This window comes from Lepus europaeus, chromosome 12, assembly GCF_033115175.1.
Source record: "Lepus europaeus isolate LE1 chromosome 12, mLepTim1.pri, whole genome shotgun sequence".
Lineage (NCBI taxonomy): Eukaryota > Metazoa > Chordata > Mammalia > Lagomorpha > Leporidae > Lepus > Lepus europaeus.
In genome coordinates this window covers 28,240,954-28,258,742 of record NC_084838.1, presented here as the reverse complement: position 1 = coordinate 28,258,742, position 17,789 = coordinate 28,240,954, and the positions used below count along the sequence as shown (strand labels likewise).

General features: G+C 41.6%; 1 protein-coding gene across 1 annotated transcript in view; it reads left to right on the top strand.

Annotated features, from left to right (window-relative positions):
- The first annotated feature begins 4,540 nt into the window (after positions 1–4,540).
- Positions 4,541–17,789, top strand: part of TMEM38B (transmembrane protein 38B) — a 47,468-nt gene continuing 34,219 nt past the window's right edge. The window contains exons 1-2 of the mRNA XM_062207810.1: positions 4,541–4,709; positions 10,495–10,651. Of these exons, the coding sequence (XP_062063794.1) occupies positions 4,598–4,709; positions 10,495–10,651 (269 nt within the window). The 5' untranslated portion in view covers positions 4,541–4,597. The remainder of the gene's footprint in view (positions 4,710–10,494; positions 10,652–17,789) is intronic.

The window sequence follows — 17,789 nt, the reverse complement described above, 5'->3', positions numbered from 1 at the left end:
AAAAAGAAAACAAGAACTTTAAAATAATTCATGGGAAAATGGAAGTAAAAGAAAAATCTATTTTGGTGCAAAAAGTTTAAAATCATGTATTTAAGGAGTCTTCATGGATACTATGAATTATGAAAAAACTAAGGGTTTCATATTTTTTAATTTAATTAATTAATTAAATTTAAAAGTTTTTGAGAGGCAGAGAGACAAAGAGACAGAGTTTGGAGCCATTGGCTCACTCCCCACATGACCATAATAGCTAGAGCTGGCCAGGTCAATACCAAGAGTCAGGAACTGAATCCAGGTCTCCCAGGTGGGTGGTAAGAATACTGTAACTTGAACCATCACCTGCTGCCTCCCAGGGTACCCCTTAATAGGAAGCTGGATTAAAGAGCAGAACTGGGACTCAAACCTAGGCACATCTATATGGGGTGCAAACATTGCAACTGGCATCTTAATCACTATGCCTAAGGCTAGTCTTCAAAATTTATTTTTGTCGCAAAATAAACATTTTTGAGTACCCCCCTTCCCCCCACAAAAAGGGAAAACTTTAGAATTTTTTTTGTTTTTCTACCAGGCAGGAGAAAATTTAAAATTTAGTAGTACTTCAGGGAGACTGATTAAAACAGAAAAATAACAAATTCTAGATTGTCTAGACTGCCTTTGTGGCCTCTTCTGGCCATTCATTTCTTTCTTTAAAATAAACAGATTCAATGACATGATTAGAACAGACACCTGTTGGAATGGCTATCTGGCTCTGTCCTTTCTCAGGACATTGCTTCTGACATGTAGGGGTGCTTTCACTCTGAGCCAGGTGACCCAGCCTCTCATTAGATCAGATAAACACAGGACAGGACATCTATTCCAGGCCATGGCAGACTTTCTCTCCTGGCAATACTGAATAGGTGGTCCCAGGCTGAGGGATGTTGGCACAGAGGATCGTCAGTGGCTGAGAGAAGGCCATGCCCACCTGCTGTTGCTAACCTCAGAAATACTCTGCATGCTTCTCTTCTTGGAGTTGGTTGTTCAACTCTTCTTTGCGTTCAGCAAATTCCTCACTTTAATCTGCTCAAAACAGTTTTCTAGTACTTGCATTTCAAGACATGTTTTTAACGAGCCTATTCACTTCCAGAATTCTGTTATTCTATGATTTAAAGGTACATGTCACTCTTGAAGAGAGCTGGATTGTAATGTCAAGTGTTGGTAACCACAGATAACTGGCAGCTACAGCTTAGAAGACTGCAGCTTTGGCAGTCCTTACACTGATGAAAATCAGGGATATTCCCTTTAATGATATCAAGTTTTTAATTAGTTATGTTGGCAGTTATTACACATTGGGAACATTGTTAGCTTGACAGTTTATTTTAGAGGTATAAGTGATGTTTATATAAAAAGAATTTTAGTTTCCAGTGTAAGAAACAAGTGAGCCAAGTCAGATTTTCCAAAACACAATACCAGAGGTACTATTATTAGACACATGCTGAGTCTGAAGAGTTGACATTACTTGAATTGGTTTATCACTTGAACCTCAGGAACACTGAACTGTTTGAATTCAGTGGGTATGCTAGGGCAACTGGCGCTCATCATTTAATTCTCCTTGATAATCCTGAAGGTTTAAAAAAGTTTGAATTCAAATTACACATATTTTATCTTCATTGCCATCTAGTATTACAGTATAATTTGATTCAATGTAGTCATCAAGTGCCTATAAAAATACCTTGAGAATGAAAATGCCTTGCCAGGAAACTGAAGTTTAGAAGTACAATTGGTCCATTTAATATGAAACTTCCTAATTGCAGACTTTTTATGGTCCTCTAGAAAGGTATTGTTGTGAATTTCCTGAAGTGAAAGGCGTGCCACTCAGTGGATAGAAAGCAGTATTGCAAGGAAAAAAGAGCTAGGACTGCGTTTACAATGCTGGGCTACAGGATATTACCAACTTGATCCAGGCAGATGGATGAGCAAGCCAAGACTAAACGGGGTTATGTGAGTTGTTCTAGAATTAACCTGGTGATTAATATTAGTGGCATGGCCACTATTAATAGAGGCACATGCTGCTGAAGAAAGCATTTCTTCATTTTTGAGAACAGCTCTGAACCAGAGCTCTTTTGTGTCCTTTCTCCCACTACAAGAGGACATTTAGCAAAGTTTAGAGATAATTTTGGTAGTCACAATTGTTTATGTGTATGTGTGTGTACGTGTGTGTGTTTAGTGGAGAGTAGGTGAGTGGATGCATTGCTGGCGTCTAGTGACATGGACCCTGCTAAACATCTAACAGTGCATAGGACATTCCCCCACAAAGAAGAATTATTCAGTCAAAAATGTCCTGTTGAGAAACCTGGTTTATGAAAATTAATTTCATGTTTTCAAATTGAAATGTGCCTTGAATAGGTTTAATAAAAAACTCTTTTTCAGGTGTTAATATAATTAGACTGGTTTTGCATTCTAATGAATACTTTGCAATTGGGTTTCATTTTACCAGCAATAAGTGTCATACAGTAACTTGTTTTAAAAGTCAGAAAAGGCATTAATGTTCACACATCACTTTCCCAAATGCTCCTTTCCTTCTTACCAGTTCAAAGGCTTCTCTCCTTTTTTCCCTCAATGGCCTTCATCAGACTAACGAACCCAAGCACTGACCTGAAACAAGCACAGCAGCGCCTTTAAAATTCAGACGGAATTTGTCTTTTTGTGAGATTGCTACTTAATTTCCCTTATTTTTGCTTGTTTTTAGTTTTTTCAGGCTCTAGGCAGATGGGACAAGCTTATTCCTACAGTGTTGAAATAAAACAAATTTCAGATGGCTTGTAGAGTTTGGGATGATTAATTCTTTCCTGTGGGATTAATCTGCTTAAGGCAAGTGAAGTGCTCTACTTACCTTCTTCAAAAATCTCAAATGTGTTTTGCTGCTGCCCTGTAGGGATGAGGGGACATGTCCCCTCTGCTCTCTGACAGTTCACTCCAACTCACAAAGACAGAATAAACAGAAGAAAAGGCACATCGATTTAATAATGTGAAAAAAGAAGAAAATTAAGGGCAGATACTCTGGCCCAGGGGGTTAAGCTGCTGCCTGCAACACTGGCATCCCGTATCGGAGCGCCAGTTCGTGTCCCAGCTGCTCTACTTCTGATGCAGTTCCCTGCTGATGTGCCTGGGAAGGCACCCATGTGGAGACGTGGGAGATCTGACAGCCTTTTGCTATTAAAAATTATAAGAAATGACGTTGGTAGGAACACGATGTAGAGATGTTACAAGGGTGACTTTGTCTTGAGTGATTTAAGTCCAAAGACAAAGTATGTTCTTCGTGAAATTTTAAGACTGAGAAGATGTAAAACCTTTTAGGAAAGAATATCTAAATTCTGCCCCTCAATTATCAACACTATAATCTCAAAGACAAAGGAATAAAAAAAAAAAAAGAGGGAACTAACTCACACACACAAAAAATATAAAATATGAACAGATAGGGCTGGTGCTGTGGCATAGCATGTAAAACCGCGGCCTGCAGTGCCGGCATCCAATATGGGCGCTGGTTCGAATCCCAGCTGCTCCACTTCTGATCCGGCTCTCTGCTATGGCTTGGGAAAGCAGTAGAAGATGGCCCAAGTCCTTGGGCCCCTGAACCCACGTGGGAGACCTGGAAGAACCTTCTGGCTCCTGACTTTTGATCGATCCAGCTCTGGCCCTTGTGGCCATTTAGGAGTGAACCAGCAGCTGGAAGACCTCTCTCTCTCTGCCTCTCTGTAACTCTGCCTTTCAAATAGTCTTAAAAAAAAAAAAAAGTGGGTGAGGCGAGCCAGGAGTGTAAGCGAAATGGAGGGGACTGTTTTGGCTGGACCACAAAGTGGGAAATGAGGATGAGACTCAGAGTTACACGTCCCAAATGGCCGCAAGGGCCAGAGCTGGGTCAATCAGGAGCCAGGAGCTTCTTCCGGGTCTCCCACATGGGTGCAGGGGCCCAAGGACTTGGGCCATCTTCTGCTGCTTTCCCAGGCCACAGCAGAGAGCTGGGTCGGAGTAGAGCAGCCGGGACTCGAACCAGCGCCCATATGGGATGCCGGCACTGCAGGCAGCGGCTTCACCCAATAAGCGACAGTGCTGGCATGCGGCCGACATTTTTAGAACAACTTTTCTCTCTTAGAAACTGCCCTCTCATAGCACTTACACTTCTGACCACCTGTTGTGTACAGTTAGGTGCATTTTTTTTCTGAACGAAAAAAAAACCTGAGGAACCGCAACTTTCTCGAGGCCACCACAGTTTCATTTTTCAACCTGCAAAAGGTCACGGTGTGCCTTGCACTGTGGCTGTTCACTAAAAAAATTGGGTAAATGACATCAATTTACAGAAATAAATCCGACTCCGAGCCAGGAAGACGCTGAACCCTTAACTAGGAGACCTGAGGCGAGGCCTCCCGAGCAGCTGGGACCCTTCCCTGCGCCCACGGCTCCGGGACACGCGGCCCCGCCCCTCGGCGCGCGGGCTCCCGGAGCCAGGGCGCATGCGCAGGGCGCGCGGCGGCGCGGTCGAGCGCGCGGCCGCGGCTGCCCTTCCCCCGCCGCTCGCCGCGCTCGCGGGGCACCGGTCGCGGCGCTGCCGCGGTGTGTGGTAGCCATGGACTCCCCGTGGGACGAGCTGACACTGGCCTTCTCCCGCACGTCCATGTTCCCCTTTTTTGACATCGCCCACTATCTAGTGTCCTTGATGGCTCTGAAGCGTCAGCCGGGTGAGTGTGGGCGCTGCGGCCCGGCCTCCCCGACGCCCCCTTCCCGGCGAGGGCTGCCGGGGCCGAGGGGGCCGCCCAGCGGCCTTTGGCCCGCGCAGTTCCGATGGCAGTCGACCCCTTGAGTACAGATGGGGAAACTGAGGCCGGGGAGGGGGGAGGCGCGGCCTGGTGTCTTCGGCGCCGAAGCAGGGGCGCCTGGCGGACCTCAGGGACAGGTGACAGAAGCCGCGGTCGCTCGTCGGGCGCGCGGTGCCAGCCGTCTTTGGCGCCGTCTCCTGGTGGTGCCGCCGCTCCCTCGGACCGTATTTATTTGTTTTACTTGCTCCCTCGGACCGTGTTTGTTTTACGTGTTTGAAAGGCAGGGAGACGGAGACAGACTCCAGTCACCCACGAACAAAGCTGCCTGAGAACTGCAGGGCTCCTGGAGTGACCGATGGCTGAGTACTCCCCACTTAGGAAAGTTGTTGTACGAATTCCCGAACACAAAGCCTGGGGCAGACGCACCAGTGTATCCCGCGAATGCGGTGCCGCGGCGGCGGCCACCACCAGTGGCATTGTACACAGAGTCGTGGGGCCGCTTGACCATCCGTAGAATGGGGATATAGCCTTGGTGCAGCAGTACAAAGTTGAGAGTCGTGTGGCCATCCGTAGAATGGGGATGGGGGGTGGGGGGATACAGTCTTGGTTCTGCAGTTTGACTTCTCCGCACCACCCCACCCGTAGGAGCACTGTTCCTGTATTGCTTTACTCTCTTAGTAAATGGGTCCTCCCTTTGAGGGTTGAATCTCTTCTTTCCTGGCGGGCAGGCATTTCTTTGTCTTCTTTGTAGGTGTTCTTGCTGCTTTTCCTTCTTATGGATTATTTTTTAACTCCTTGGACCTTAACATATTTTTCGTTCCTGTTGAAGTCTGCAACTCAGCCTCATTATTTGCTGGAAATTTTGACTTGGTTTACGAGTGTATTACCATATTAAAGTAGGACAGATAATCTGTGAAACGTACTGTTTCTTTGACTGAAAAGAAGTATATTGCCTTTTTAACTCCATATTCCAAATTTATTTATTTATTTGAGAGGTACAGTTACAGACCATGAGAGGTGGAGACAGAGAGAAAGGTCTTCCCTCTACTGGTTCACTCCCCAAATGGCCGCAATGGCTGGAGCTGCGTCGATCCGAAGCCAGGAGCCAGGGGCTTCCTCTGGTCTCCCACACAGGTGCAGGGGCCCAAGGACTTGGGCCATCTTCTACTGCTTTCCCAGGTCGCAGCAGAGAGCTGGATTGGAAGAAGAGCAGCCGGGACTAGAACCAGTGCTCATATGGGATGCTGGTGCCTCAGGCGGAGGATTAACCTACTGCACCACCGTGCAGGCCCCTATATTCCAAATTTAGTTATGTTCTTGTATAGACTAAATCAGAGGTTCTCAGAGTGTGGTCTAGGGACCCATGGGGTTCCATGACACTTTTCAGGTTAAAATTATTTTCTTAAAAATATTCAGCTGTTATCTTTTTCACTCCCATTTTTCTCACAAGTGTATAGTGGAGTTTTCCAGTGGCTACATGACTTCTGATAATGGAACAGATTGAAGCAGATGTGAGAATACAGCCAACTGTTTTCTGTTTGAAACCACACATTGAGGAGAGTTGCTATAATATATAACAGTGTGACTTTTCTCATTAAGTGTTGTCTGCTTTGCAAAATTTAATTATCATAAAGAATACATAATTTATGTTGCCATTTAGTGCATTTATTTTTAAAATGAATACATAAAGAAGTATTTAGGATTTTTCTGTTGTTTCTTATATGCTATTGATTGATTGTGGGCCTCAAAAATTTTTTTTGTTAGTTTTTAAAAAAAGATTTATTTATTTGAGAGGAAGAGTTACAGAGAGGCAGAGGCAGAGACAGAGAGAGGTCTTCCATCGGCTAGTTCACTCCCTCGATGGCCACCAGAGCTGCGCCAATCCAAAACCAGGAGCCAGGAGCTTCCTCAAGGTCTCCCATGCTGGTGTGGGGGCCCAAGGAATTGGGCCATGTTCTGCTTTCCCAGGCCATAGCAGAGAGCTGGATCAGAAGTGGAGCAGCTGGGTCTTGAACCGGTGCCCATATGGGGTGATGGGTATTGTTTCAGTGCCATGATACATTATTGTCATGGAATCCTTGCAATAAGAATTCGAAAGAGCTATATCTTGGCTTTAGAGAATTGAGCCAGAAATAGCCCTTGGGTTTCATTTGACTCCCCCCTCTTTTCTCTGCTGTTAGTGATCAAGTCATTTAACAGTTAGGAGTTAGCAAAGTGTGGGTCTTGTACTGGGCAGTAAATTTGTTTGTGTATGTTATCTCAGTTGAAATCAAGATATGCATTGTTAACATTATTTAAGATGAAATTTAAGCCAAGAAAAGTTAAGAGGTCTTACTCAGAGGTTTCAAAAGTAATAAACAGTCACAACTGCCTGAGTTACGACAATCATAAGTAAGCGAAATTAAAATTTTAGTGCTTAACCTCTTGGAAATATTTCACATGTATTTATTTCCCTGTCATGATAAACATTTATAGAGCACTTACTCCATACTAAGTCTCTGTTGGAGTCCTAAGGATTAGCAGTTTTTGATGGAGATAAAATTTGTGAACAAAATTTAGAATGTGATACGTATTAAGAGGAATGAATAAAATAATCAAAAGTTGAGGACAAAGGAAAGTTATTTTAGTAGACTTATCCAGAAATGGGTCTTATGTGAATGAATACTATGTGTGAAAAGCATTTAGTGAATTTGATTTGGATTATTTCAGTGGTCAAAGGAGAACCTGAGTATGTTTGGATTTGGTTTAGCTCATGAGTGGTAGTTAAAGGTAATGCTTGATCTTCTGTAGGAGCACTTATTAGGGGCCAGTGCTGTGGTATAGTGGGTAAAGCCACCACCTGTAATGCCGGCAGCCCATATGGGCTCCTGTTTGAGTCCTAACTGTTTCACTTCTGATCCAGCTCTCTGCTATGGCCTGGGAAAGCAGTAGATGGCCTAAGTCCTTGGCCCCCCCTGCACCCTCATGGAAGACCTGGAAGAAGCTCCTGGCTCCTGGCCAGATCAGCTCAGCTCTGGCTGTTGCGGTCATCTGGGGGGTGAACCAGCGGATGGAAGATCTCGTTGTCTCTACCTCTCTCTGTAACTCTGTCTTTCAAATAAATAAAATAAATCTTAAAAAAAAAAAAAAAAAAGAACAGTTATTAGGAAATACAGAAGATGAACACATCAGTCAATAATCGCTAACTGTATATGAGGTGGATTTTAAATAATGTTCATGGAAAAATAGAATTAAAAGATAATGAAAATTTTCCACAAACATGTTAAAGGCCCCTCATACTTGTCAGAAGTAATCAGTACTGTGGGAATGTGTTTTCATAGTGACTGCTGTGCTATGATGGGCCCTTTAGAACTCTCATTAAGTTTAGCTTCTCTTTCAAGAATGTGTCTCCAGTGCTAACCAGACCTGTAAAAGAGAGAGGGAGGCACCCATAAACACACAGGATGCACGGAGTGGGGAGAGAGAGAGTAGCAGACAGATGGGAGGTGGACGTGGAGATGGAGTATAAGTAAGCGTAGGAAAAGACCAGAAATAGTTACTCAGAGGAGGAGGAGTGTGAATGGTAGGAGAGGAAATTGAGTAATTTTTTTCCTATGTACTTCTATGATAATAGTGATAGCCAATACTCCCTACTTACTATATGGTAGGCCCCACTCTGAGTGCTTCAAATTTACTTACTCATAATTGACCTTATAACAACCCTATGATATGGGTTACTTTTTTCCTTTTCCTTTTATATCAATAAAAGGGCTGGAGGTGGGGGCATCTGTATTTTAAAGATGTGGGAAAAAAGACAGTTTACTTGTTGGGTTTACGCAAAGAGTAAGTACTAGAGCCAGGATCTGTATCTGGGCAATAAATGCTCTAGAATCCTTTTTTTTTTTTTTTTTTTTAAGCATTGTGTGTTGCTTTCAACCTGAGGATGGTTTAATGGCATTGTTTATTGTTCAGCTAGCGCTCATTGATGGAATGGAAAAAAATTGTGCTCGTTATTGTGCTGGCTAGTACAATAATCAGTCACACTGTAGGAGCAGGGCCCATATATTATGTTTGTGTATGTTCTAGACACAGTGGTGTCATATATTGCATTGGAATTTTGCACTAAATACAGCATGGCCTTGTATCATTGAAATACCTCTTGAAGATTCTTAGGCTTAAGGGAAGATGCTATACTGGAAATTGACATCCTGTCTTTTAGTAAGTTTCTCATAAGTGGATTTTTCTTTAGATTGGAGCAGTCACCATTTCTTGAGTTACCACCAGATACATATCATTACACTTTGGCAGCACTGTACTTTTAAGGATGTGTACACCACAAACATGCACATTTACTAAACCATGTTCACCCCTGGGCATATTTTATTTGGGAAATGGTGGGTTGCCCTATTCAAATGTTTATTTTCCTTCTGAGCACATATAGATGAATTCCCATGTTAAATACAGGCAACATTGATGTTTTAAATTCATATACAGATTTGCAAAATTCCAAAATTTTTTTCATTTTATTTCAAAGGCAGAGAGCAAGGGTGAGTGAGAGAAAAAGATAAAGAGATAAAGACAGACAGATAACAGATAAAGAAAGATCTGCTGCTTTACTTTCCAAATGCCTATTAACAACTAGAGCTAGGCCAGGACAAGGATGCCTAGAACTCAGTCTGGGTCTACCACCTGAGTGGTAGGGAACCGTTTACTTCAGCCATCATCATTTCCTCCCTTGGGTGTGCGTTAACAGGAAGCTAGAATTGGAAGCAGAGCCAGGGCTTGCACCCAGACACTCTGATAGGGGATGCATGTGTTCCAAGTCACCTCCTAACTGCTGTGCCAAACACTGGCCCTGCAGTTGTTGTTGTTTGTTTTTTTTTTGTTTTTTTTTTGTTTTTTTTTTTTTTTAGTGGTGGCTTGTATTTACATAAATGGACCTCTTTCTGAAAGTAACATTAGCTGTCAATTTGGTTATGTATTCTTGTAGACCTTATTCTATGCATTACTTGCATATGTATATACCTAGAAAAATATCTTGTTTTCTGTTTTTTCCTTGTACATGATTTCATGCTATACATACTGTTTACACATATGATTCTCTTTTTGCACAGTTTGTAAAACTGCTGTATTCTTTTGAATTAGGTGCATTGTATTCTCAGATTAGATATGGTATAATTTATTAAATTTTTTATTGATTCCTTTATTTAAAGGGCAGAGTTACAGAGAGGCATAGGCAGAGAGAGAGAGAACGCTCTTGCATCTGCTGGTTCACTCCCCAAATGGCTACAACAGCTGGAGCCAGGCCCATCCAAAACCAGGAGCCCAGAGCTTCTTCTGGGTGTCTAATGTGGGTGCAGAGACCCAAGCTCTTAGGCCATCTTCCCTTGCTTTCCCAGGTGCATTAGCAGGGAGCTAGATTGGAAGTGAAGCAGCCAGGATGCAAACTGGTGCCCATATGTTGCCGGTACTGCAGGCTGCAGCATTACCTGCTTTGCCACAGTGCCGGCCCCTAACATTTTAATTATATAATTAATAAATGAACATTATATTTTAAAGAATTCAGATGTAATTATATAATACAATTAAATAAGTTTAGAGCTCCCTTGACCATCTCTTTAATCCCAGGCTTCCCTTAAGAGATAACAATAGTTAACAGTTTGTTGCTCTTGTAGGTCCTTTTCTGTGTGTTCTATGTCCAAACCATGTTTTTACTTTACCATTTTAGGAGCAGCGGCAGTGGCATGGAAGAATCCAGTTTCAAGCTGGTTTACTGCTATGCTCCACTGCTTTGGTGGGGGAATTTTATCCTGTATACTGCTTGCAGAGCCTCCGTTGAGGTTTCTTGCAAACCACACTAATATTTTGCTGGCATCTTCAATCTGGTAAGCTACCATTTGATGAACTCTGAGACATTTAAAAATTTGTTTCATTAATTGTTAATAGAATGAAATTCTTTTATTTTGAAAAGTTAATATATATACAAGGAAGGAAACCAAATAATGTCAAAGACTTTAAGTGCTAAGAGTATCTCTTTATTACCTTTCTCCCCTTATCTTCTCCAAGAGACAATTATTGTTTTTTTTGTCATATGTGTCTTTAGTGGGAGCATTTGAAATATGAAAGGGCGTTAAACTTTTGGCCTCAAATGGTTTATCTTGTGAACCTACCTCATACACACAGATATACAATGTAAGAAAATTATGTGACCCACTAAACAAAAAGTCCAAGTGATTATGGCTCATGTATAATTGTTCCTGTCGTACTCTTTGTGGGACTTTTTTAGAGCCTTGTAAGATTTTTTGAACACTAATTTTAATTTTGAAGGGAAGAAAAAATTAGGAATTGCTTTGGATTCTTTGAAGTCTAAATTCAGGTTTCCTTAAGATTCATTAATTTTTTAAAAAAGTATATTACAACGGCGCTGCAGCTCACTAGGCGAATCCTCTGCCTGTGGTGCCGGCACATTGGGTTCTAGTCCTGGTCGAGGTGCCAGATTCTGTCCCGGTTGCCCCTCTTCCAGGCCAGCTCTCTGCTGTGGCCCGGGAGTGCAGTGGAGGATGGCCCAAGTGATTGGGCCCTGCACCCCATGGGAGACCAGGAGAAGCACCTGGCTCCTGGCTTCGGATCAACGCTGTGCGTCGGCTGCAGCGTGCTGGCCACGGCGGCCATTGGAGGGTGACCCAACGGCAAAGGAAGACCTTTCTGTCTCTCTCACTGTCCACTTTGCCTGTCAAAAAAAAAAAAAAAAAAGTTAAAAAGTATAATACAAATCAGTGTGCTTTGTTATAGCAAAAGCAGTAACTGCTTTCAATTGAAAACTGTATTAAATAACATATTAGAATGACAAAGTTTATTTTTCTGATACTTTAAAAATGAATATATAACCAGTTATATTAGGGCTTATTATAAATAGCAGCAATAAGAAAAAGTTGTAATGGTAGAAAGTATATAATAATATATTTGATAGCTGATGTTTATTGACTTATATGTCAGCTAAATTCTTTATATTTACTTACTTTTTTTTTTGTTTTTGACAGGCAGAGTGGATAGTGAGAGAGAGAGACAGAAAGGTCTTCCTTTTGCCGTTGGTTCACCCTCCAATGGCCGCTGCGGCCGGCGCATCTCGCTGATCTGAAGCCAGGAGCCAGGTGCCTCTCCTGGTCTCCCATGCGTGTGCAGGGCCCAAGGACTTGGGCCATCCTCCACTGCCTTCCTGGGCCATAGCAGAGAGCTGGCCTGGAAGAGGGGCAACCGGGATAGAATCTGGCGCCCCGACTGGGACTAGAACCCGGTGTGCCGGTGCTGCGAGGCGGAGGATTAGCCTGTTAAGCCACGGTGCCGGCCCCTATATTTACTTTCATATTTAATCACAACAGTACTGTGAGGTAGCTAATACCATTATTATTACCCCATTTGGCAGATGGGAAAACTGGGACAAAATTGTTGCTATAGTTTTCACATCTAGTAAGTGAGTTAGAAAAAAACAAGAAGTTTTACTGTAGAGTCTTTATACTTAGACACAGTCTTTTATAGATTTGCTTATCTCTTTTTTGTAAAAAAATTGCTAATTTATTTGAAAGACACAGCAAGAGGGAGAGAGAGGGGAGGAGAGAGAGATTGAGAGATTGAGAGATCTTACATCTGTTGGTTCACTCCCCAAAAGGCAGCAGTGGCTGGGGCTGGACCAGGCTAAAGTGAGCAACCTGGAGCTGCCATCCAGGTCTCCCACATGGGTGGCAGAGGCCCAAGTACTTGGACCATTTTCTGCTGCTTTCCCAGGTGCATTAACTGGAAGCTGGATCAGAAGTAGAATAGCCAGGATATGGGATGCCGGCTTCCTCAGTGTTGCAGCAGTAGTTTAACCTGCTGCTCTATACTGCCAGCTCTCCCTTATCTATCTCTTAAAGGGTAGTCTTCCAGTGGCTATGTTTTGAAAATTTTTTAAGGACTGTAATTTCTGTAACAATATTTTAAAATCTTGTGTGTATAGATGCTAAAGCTATGTAAAAAGTTAAGATACCCAGAATCTGACACTTCCCGTCAATCATTTCCACTTCTGTTCCTCTAGAACTAGTCACCACTATATCTTGCTTCTTAAGGGACTAGTTGCTCCTTTTGTTATTGTTCTGAGTCTTTTATTCCTCCAACAAACATAGGGATTATTTTAAAGTAAATTAGAACATGTCACTCCTATGTTTGGTAGTTTCTATATTTTAAGACTAAAATCCTGGGGCCAGCTCTGTTGTGTAGCAGGTAAAAGCTGCTGCCTGCAGTGGCAGCATCTGATAGTGGCCACCTGTTCGTGTCCTGGCTGCTCCACTTCTGATCCAGCTCTCTGCTATGTCCTGGGAAAGCAGTAGAAGATGGCGCAAGTCCTTGGGCCTCTGCACCCACGTGGGAGACCCAGAGGAGGCTCCTGGCTCCTGGCTTTGGATTGGCGCAGCTCCAGTCTTTGCGGCCATCTGGGGAGTAAACCAGTGGATGGAATCCAAGCCTGTCTCTGTCTGCCTCTGCCTCTCTAATTGTGCCTTTCAAATAAATAAATAAATCTTTAAAAAAAAAAAAAAAAGAATAAGATTCCAGAGCCTGTAACACCCAACTGAATCTTCCCTGGCACTTTCTTTGGTGTAATGTCTTTCTACTGCACTCCTGTTCACTCCACTGTAGCCACATTAGTGTTGCTATTTCTGGAACACATAAGGTATTCTACCTGAGTGCCTTTGTATTTCCTTTCTTCTACCTGTTCTTTCCCTAAAAGGCTTGTGCTTTCTTTTATTATAGAGCCCTTGCATGATTGTCATATTATTTATCATTTTTCTTCTTGGACTTATTATTACCTGACATATTATCTGTTGATTTTTTTTTATGTTGTTTTATCTCACTCTACTAGTAAAACAGTTTATCAGAGCAGGAACTTTGTTTTGTTAACCATGTGCCAAATACTGTTCTAGATTGAGTAAGTACCTTGCTAAAGGAATGGACTAGTATATATTGTTAGACTCCAACTATATTGAATAGCAAGGAATTACATGTCTTAATAAGTTGATCCCTTAAATAAAATTGCTCATGCATAATATATGCTTCCTTGGCTTAAACTAAAAGATTTGTGAGAAATGGAAAATAGGGGCTGGCACTGTGATGCAGTGGGTTAAGCCACCGTCTGTAGTGCTGTCATCCTATATGGACACTAATTGGAGTCCTGGCTGCTCACTTCTGATCCAGCTCCCTGCTAATGCACCTGGGAAAGCAGCAGAAGATGACTCCAGTGCATGTGGGAGACGTGGGTGAAGCTCCTGGCTCTTGGCTTCAGCCTGACCCAGCCCTAGCTATTGCAGCCATCTGTAGAGTGAACCACTGACTAGAAGATCTCTCTTTCTGTCTCTCCCTTTCTTTAATTCTGACTTTAAAAAAAAAAAAAAGAAAAGAAAGAAAAGGAATGGAAAATAAAATACATTTTAATGCAGTGAATTAATAGTATACTATTTAATTATTCATTAACCTCAGCTTTTATTTTTCTCCTTTTGCATACGAAGAAATTGAGGCTTAGAAAGTTGGTTAATGGTAAATCTAGATTTCAACTCATGGATTTAGACTATGATTTTAATTAGAGTTTTCATTATGAATAATCTGGTTTGATTAAAATTTCAATTAACACTGAATAGGTACATAATTATTTATGAAATATGTGAAGTAGAAAGAATTATGATATAATGAAAACTTATACCTATCATTTAGAGTAAGAAAAATACTACCACTTAAAAATTTTGTTACTGTAATTTGCCATTATAAAGTAAAAATTAAAAAGTATGAAAGCCAGATATATGGTCTAATAAATTATTATAGTGTACATCCTTGTAATTACATCTAAGTCAAGAAATAGAACTTTTTTGGGGTCGATGCTATGGTGCAGTGGGTTAAAGCCCTGGCCTGTGGCCTGTGATGGCACCATCCCTTATGGGCGCCAGTTTGAGTCCTGGATGATCCATTTCCGGTCCAGCTCCCTGCTAATGTGCCTGGAAAAGCAGTGGAGGATGGCCCAAGTCCTTGGGCCCCTGTACCCATGTGGGAGACCCGGAGGAAACTCCTGGCTTCAGATCAGGTCAGCTCTGGCCTTCGCGGCCATTGGGGGGTGAACCAGCAGGTGGAAGACTCTCTCTTTATGTGTATCTCTTTCTCTGTAACTCTGTCTTTTTAAATAAATAAAATAAATCTTTGTTTAAAAAAAAAGAATGGAACTTTTTCATGCATCCCAGAAGTCATTTCTGTTTTCCCCATTCCAATAAGCATTCTTGTCACCTTAACCATTTTAACACATCATCATTCTAACTTCTATGGTAATCTCTTTTTTACATGTTTTTGTGATTTTATCTCCCAATATTCTTTTCTAGACTTTATAGTTTAGTCATACCTAAGTCCACATTTTCTAATTGACTCTTTTGTTTTTTACTTAATACTTAAAACAATTGCTCATTGGGAATTGCAAAGTAATAATATACTTTGTTAATTAATGTAAGTAGATACTTCCCATTTATCATCCATTATTTGGTAAACCAATAGTATAGTTCATGTAGGAAAGTCAAGATAAATGCTTGATTGTTTCCCTTTATTTATCAAGTTTTACAGATAGTAAACTGGTCCTCTGTCCTCCAAAGGTGATCACTTTTTGAATAGTAATAAACTCATGAGTTTAGCATAGATCATGAATTTCAGTAAAATTCAATTTTTATCATTATAGAAGCTCAAATTGTCCATGTCTGGGTAGTAGAATCTTTTTCACCATTGACTCCTGAAACTTTGGATTAGCATCCTTGCTTCTTGTTGTTAATAAGATTTCATTTTGTACATACTTTTCTTCTGGACTCACTCATGTCTCTTAAGAAAAGTATTTTAGTGAGAAATGGTATTTCAAGACCATAGTGTAAGGATACTCATTTTCACTGGTTCATTGTCCTTTGTTTCTAGGCTATTTCAGTGAACAGAGCTAGGAATAACTCCTGAGTTCTGATATTTCTAATCTGAATTCAAGACTATAGGGAATTTTTTGTTTTAACTTAAAGGTGTAAGAGAGAAACACACACACACACACACACACAGTGACCCCTCTTACGTCTTCTAATTCACTCTCCAAATGCTAGCAACAGTTGGGACTGGGCCAAAGCTGTGAGTCTGGAACTCAATCTGAGTCTTGAATGTAGATGGTCAGGGCCCCAAGTACTTGGGCCATCACCTTCTGCCTCATAGGGTGCTCATTAGCTGGGTGCTGGGATCAGAAGTAGAGCCAGGACGCAAGCACAGGTACACCAGCTTGGGATGCCAGTGCCCCAGGTGGCAAGTTAACTTCTGTGCAGACTTCTGTCCCTAGAGCTTTTATTAAAATTTTCACTGCTGTATATCCACCTCCTTCTATACTAAGAATTTTGGTTCTTAAGGGCATAGGACATGACAGAATTAGAGTATTTCAATAGTCTGATGTGTGTAAAGTAGTCTTAGAGTAACAGTTCTAACACTGTCATGGATATTACTTAAAGCATGGATTTTGTATGTGTGTGTGTGTGTGTATGTATGTATGTAATTTTTATTCTCCCATTTAAAAAAATGAAAGTACTATTCTACACTGTCATTGTTTTATATTCTTTACATACTATACTTTTTCCTTGTGAGACTCCATTCAGTCTTAGTTCTCCAGCCAACTTTATATTTAATGAGTGTCACCAGTTCTTAGGTCTGTATCTCTCTAGTATTTTGGTTGTCTGAAGCTTGTATTCATCTGGAACAATAGTCCTTGAGTTCTGTTATACTGATGAATTTGTCTTTATTGTACTTGAAAATCAGTTTTACTGGTTCACTCCTTAAATGGCTACAAAAGCCAGGTCTGGGCTAGGTGGAAGTCAAGAACTCCATCTTGTATCTCCCACATGGCCACATGGAAGTGGGACCAAGTACTTGAGCCATCTTCTGCTATCTTCAAAGGTACATTAGTAGGAAGCTGGTTCAGAAGTAGAGGAGCCAGGACTTTAACTGGTACTCTAGTGTGGGGTGTTGGCATTGCAAGTGGTAGCTTAACCTGCTGTACCACAAAGCTGGCCCTGGGTCCCATCTACTTAAGCTATCACCTGCTGCCTCCCAGATGCCCATTATCAGGGAACTAGAAATGGGGCAGAGCTGGCATTTGAACCTAGGCAATCAGATTTAGGATGCAGACATTTCAAGTGGTGTCTTAACGACTGTGCCAGTTGTCTGCCCCATCTTTGGTTTTTAATGGAAATATTTTTCCCTTTTTGCTTTCTGTCTTAGGAGGCACTATGTTTTATATTTATTTCTCTTTGTGTTTTCTGGTTTGGGCTTTATTTCTGAAAGTTTTGTTTTCCTTTATTTCTTTTTTCTTTCCTGAGTATTGTATTTTTAGTTTTCAGTTTCTACAATTCTAGTTTTTATTGTGCTTTTATGTCTTCCATCACTTTTTAAATGTCTTTTTTTTTGAAGATTTATTTATTTATTTGAAAGCCAGAGTTACACAGAGAGAGAAGGAGAGGCAAAGAGAGAGAGAGAAAGGGCTTCCATCTGCTGGTTCACTCCCCAATTGGCTGCAACAGCTGGAGCTGTGGTAATTTGAAGCCAGAAGTGTCTTCTGGGTCTCCCACGTAGGTGCAGGGGCCCAAGGACTTGGACCATCTTCTACTGCTTTCCCAGGCCAGGATCAGAAGTGGAGCAGCCAGGATTTGAACCAGCGCCCATATTGGATGCTGGCACTGCAGGCAGTGGCTTTACCCACTATGCCACAGCGCTGGCCCCTTTTAAATATCTTTAACTTGTTTGGAAAGAGTGTGTTACAGTTTTCATTCTGTTTTGTGGGCACAGTTTCCTGACTGTTTTCATTGTAGGGATTCATTCTTTTTTTTTTTTCTTGTTATTAACTTTATATGGAATTTGACCTTGCTACTTTTCTGTTGGTCATTTTTATATGAAATTGGTTTCTTGAACTTTAGGAATAAGGTGGAATGGGGAAAATATTCTCTGACT